The sequence below is a fragment of the Bremia lactucae genome, linkage group LG10 (assembly GCF_004359215.1).
Source record: "Bremia lactucae strain SF5 linkage group LG10, whole genome shotgun sequence".
Classification (NCBI taxonomy): Eukaryota; Oomycota; class Peronosporomycetes; order Peronosporales; family Peronosporaceae; genus Bremia; species Bremia lactucae.
Window position 1 is genome coordinate 976,909 of NC_090619.1, and position 4,435 is coordinate 981,343.

At 41.8% G+C, this 4,435-nt stretch overlaps 1 protein-coding gene across 1 annotated transcript; it reads right to left on the minus strand.

The window, feature by feature from the left end:
- Positions 1 to 720: 720 nt before the first annotated feature.
- Positions 721 to 1,938, minus strand: CCR75_007628 (uncharacterized protein; the record flags this gene model as incomplete). Its single annotated transcript, XM_067965686.1, has 1 exon — positions 721 to 1,938. The coding sequence occupies one exon, from the start codon at positions 1,936 to 1,938 to the stop codon at positions 721 to 723; it is 1,218 nt and encodes a 405-aa protein (XP_067815011.1).
- Positions 1,939 to 4,435: the final 2,497 nt, after the last annotated feature.

Sequence of the window (4,435 nt, forward strand, 5' to 3'; positions counted from 1 at the left end):
CTCACAACGACGAATTTGATGCATGAAAGAACATAGATATCAAATTTGTACATTATCCTCGAAAAAAATGCTTTTGCGTCAATAAATAGATGTACGGGTCTCCTTCATCAATCACGATCAACAGTGGCACAAACAGCAGCCTTAAAAATTGTAAGGAAAGCGTGCGGAGATGCTGATTTTATTTCGCATATACTGTTGCACCGCGGTCCAGTCAGCGCTGGACGCGCGCAAAGAGAGAGACAGATAAGATTCTTACTACATGCTTTGTATTTGTGTTTAGTTAAGTAAGTATTAGATAGATAGAAACAGAAAAACTTGATTGTATTAAATAAAGTTTACTTTTAATCCGGCTTCTACTTTGATTTTACAGCCTCTGTGGGAAGAATCGGAAATTAGTTCGATTTTCAGATACCGTCATTTGCCTTATGATAAGCTATTAGCGAGCTTCATTCAACTCACGTCGAAATATGAAAATTGAATTCTTGATCAGGATTTTGTTGAATTAGCTTTTAAAGGACCGTGTCCGACAAATCGCTAGTTTTAATCTCATTTAACTTGGTAAATTATATAAGGGAAAAAGTGCTGGAGCTTGAATTAAGTAACAACATAAGAGCTGATATTTCCAAGCTAAAAAGAAATTCGTTATTGCCACTTATAAATGCTATAGAAACCAAAGTAATCGCCCCAATAAGCTTCATAAACGTCGCACAGCTAAATTACCTAGTGATAGAATTCAAAAGTCGTTTCTGCTTGCTTGATAGCGTTCTTGTAACCCTTGTCAAAATCCTTCGGCAAGACTACGTATCGATTTTTACGCACAGCTTGCAGTCCAGCCTCTTGGCAAATTGACGCAATATCAGCTGAGCTAATTTTTTCAGGACGATTAATGTAATCCTCTAGATCCACTTCGTCACCAAGGTTCATCTTTGCTGTACAGGCTTGGTATATTAAACGCTTTTGCCGTCGATCAGGTAGCGGGAACTCGATTTTGCGGTCCAATCGCCCAGGACGCAATAAAGCCGGGTCTAACGTGTCTGCGCGATTTGTTGCCATGATGACCTTGACATTCGTGGCTTGATCAAATCCGTCCATCTGGTTCAGCAATTCAAGCAAGATGCGCTGCACTTCTCGATCAGCTCCAGTCTGCGCGTCGAAACGCTTGGTGGCAATAGCGTCCACCTCATCAATAAAAACAATGGCTGGCGAATTTTCCTTGGCCAGACGAAACACGTCACGCACCATGCGCGGGCCTTCTCCCAAATATTTTTGTACAAACTCAGAACCTACAACGCTGATGAAAGCAGCGGTGGTGGCAGTGGCCACGGCCTTGGCAAGCATCGTCTTACCAGTCCCTGGTGGTCCATACATGAGCACGCCACGAGGCGGATCCACACCAATCTGTTTGTACAGGTCAAAATGAGTGAGCGGCAGCTCCACTGCCTCACGCACTTCTTGCTTCTGGATGTCCATGCCACCGATATCCGAGTACGACACATCGGGGCGCTCGGACATTTGCATCATTTGAATGCTGGAGTCTGACTCGGGAGGCAGTACATCCACAACTGCATGTGAGTGGCGGTGAAGAGCCACAGATGAGTTGGGTTTAAGTCGCTCACGGTCCAACGTGCTAAGGATGCGCACGTAATAGTTGGATCCAGCCGTAGAGCCTACAATGCCATAGTTTGCATCCACCATTTCAAGAAATTGGCCAATCACTAGAGGTACTGACTGGATGCGCTTCACTTCCTCCTTTGCACGAATGAGCTCCCGCTTCAGATTCTTCATCTCGTCCTTGATATAGCCCTCCTGAATGTCTAAAAACTCAAGATGACGCTCTAAAGACTTAAATTTGGTATATAGATCCGTCTTGCTCTCGATAGTTACAGGTACCAGCGGCTCTTCGTCCGAAGGCAAGGGGGGTAGACCGATTTCCTCCATTAACTCTGTTCTTCTACCAAATTACGCAATTGTCGCTGTCTTTCACTTATACAAAGCAATATGCCTCTATTTTATAATATAAAAGATCTATAACAAATTTCCACGGCTTAAACCGTCCTTTGAATATTTGGCATTCTTAGGAAGTTGCGATAAATCACAAATTATTATTTGACTTAATTGTAACGCCGTCGTTCCGACAGACGCGGACGCGGAGACTACCTGAATCGAATATTCAATGACCTCTAATTGGCACGTAACTTTTTGAAGTCAGTGGTGGAGGACATACACATTTGAACGGCAGTGGATCGTAAGTAATTTATCCATAAGATTAATTATCTCTTGCAAGGAAATAGCAAGAAATAATGAATCGTATGAACGACTTACTTAGGCAAGGAAACTGCAAACCTCTATAGTACTTGCCCTTGAGATTTGTTGAGTATTGCCCGACAGACACATTTCATTTGTATATACAGTGCATGACCCTTAAAACCAGCAAATCCAGATTTTGAGTGGCCAAATTTTGATTCATTTGATTTTACAACTTTGGCCCTGATGATTGGATCAGAGTACATTGTATGGCATGCGTCCTTGCTCTCATCACCACTAACCACTTACTCGCTTCAAACCTTAACCATCAACCTGACTCACGAAAAGCTTAACGATACATGGACGTTTACCAAAAAGGTCTCACCGGAAAAGCAGCAGAGTATGCAGTGAAAAGATACAATCCCACCGACGTGTACCCAAATCTGTTTTGATTGATGTGGCTGTTATGACAAGATGAATAGTGAATGTCAACCTGCGGCTTTTCTGAGCACCTATATTTATTTTGTCACTCATAAGCTTTGCAAAGAACTCCAGCCTTTGAACTTGGTTAACCACTCCATGCTTGGCTGGTAATGATAGCGTTTTTGTAAGGTTACTTGTGAATTACTCGATGCCAAGGAAAGACCGTGTAAAATATCGCTTTTTACAAAGCAGGAACAAGCAGAACTTCAAACGAGTCATCACCGCACATAAAGAGATGCCTGTTTTGTCCGGTGCTTCAGCTTACGCGTTTTACCAATCACCTTTTTGCCGATTGTTTCTTCGGAGTCTAATAATCATTATTGAAACAAAAGGCGACGTACCAATTTATTTTTGTAGAAAAGCAGCAGTATATGACGGGTTTTGCGCAAAAAAATATTTTTCAGGATAAGAAAATCCATTTGTAGGCAGCCGAATTCTCTCCGGCCTAGACAAAATGCCAAAATTTAGAAGCCTTTTGCGATGCTACTGCTCCATAAAAGTTGAGTTTATAATAATTTCGAGACTTGTGGGGGGAAGCTTAGGGCATACTCTTTGTTCCCGAAGGCTTCATTTCTGTGTAATTGTATTCAGGCCAAGCTTAGCGATTCTTGCAGGTCCACTGAAGCTGCAGGTCTTAAGTGTCATGTACTGTATCTATATGTATTTAGGCTGCGTACGTAGAAGTGTACTGAAACCATACAGTGCATGACACTTAAAACCAGCAACTTAGTGGCCCTGCAAGAATCGCTAAGACTTGACATTACACAGAAACGAAGCCTTTAGAATAAAGAATACGTCCTAAGCTTCCCTCCACAAGTCTTGGAAATTTATAATCTTAGCTTTTCATGGATGTAACGGGGCACTGCGACTTGTACTGTTTCAGTACAAGTCCACTTCACACTGCTTCAGATGTGAGTGGTGCCTCTCGTTAGATGACGTACACTGTACGTATAGAGGAAGACTTCTCTTAAGGCAAGTTAGCTTAAGAGTGTAAAATGAAAACTATATTAATATAGTTAAGTGTCTTGTTAATCTATCTTTGTAAATGTTGTCTTAACTATAAACTTATACTAAACATGTAAATGAATTCTTATCTATCTTATCTCGTAACTCTCTTTGATTACTTCTACAGCTGATTAGTCTGCGGAATAAATAGACATAATGGTCTATACCTATTTATGGATAAGAATTCAGGAAATTACTATTTAAAGTAATTTCCTCCAAATATTATCTACCTTTTGGATAATATTAATTAACAATCTTTTATTGTTAATTTCATGTAACGATACACCCCGTTACATCACCCCTCCCTTAAACGACAATCACTCTGAATGTCATTAGGTGGAGTGGTCGCTAAATGACCACTTAATTTTTAAAATGATTTTGATTGGTCAGATCCATCATTTTAAATTCCATCGCATGAAGGAACAATTCATGCGGGGTGAGGATAGTGTTGAACCTTCGGCTGCGGTTCGTGCAGCCGCGGGTGACGCATTGTTATCTCTTGCGGTAGACGTTCCGTCTACCGTAGTGTCTTCCACTCGCACAACACTTGGTGTTGCGAGTGCACGTGGTGATTCACCACGTGAGTACGACCCCTCTTTAGAGGTCGATTATGAGTGCGAGTCGGACGAAATGGCCGACTCGGGGAGGATGGAACAGTCGCCTGATACCCGTCAGGCGGCTGATTATGAGCCTTCGAATGAGA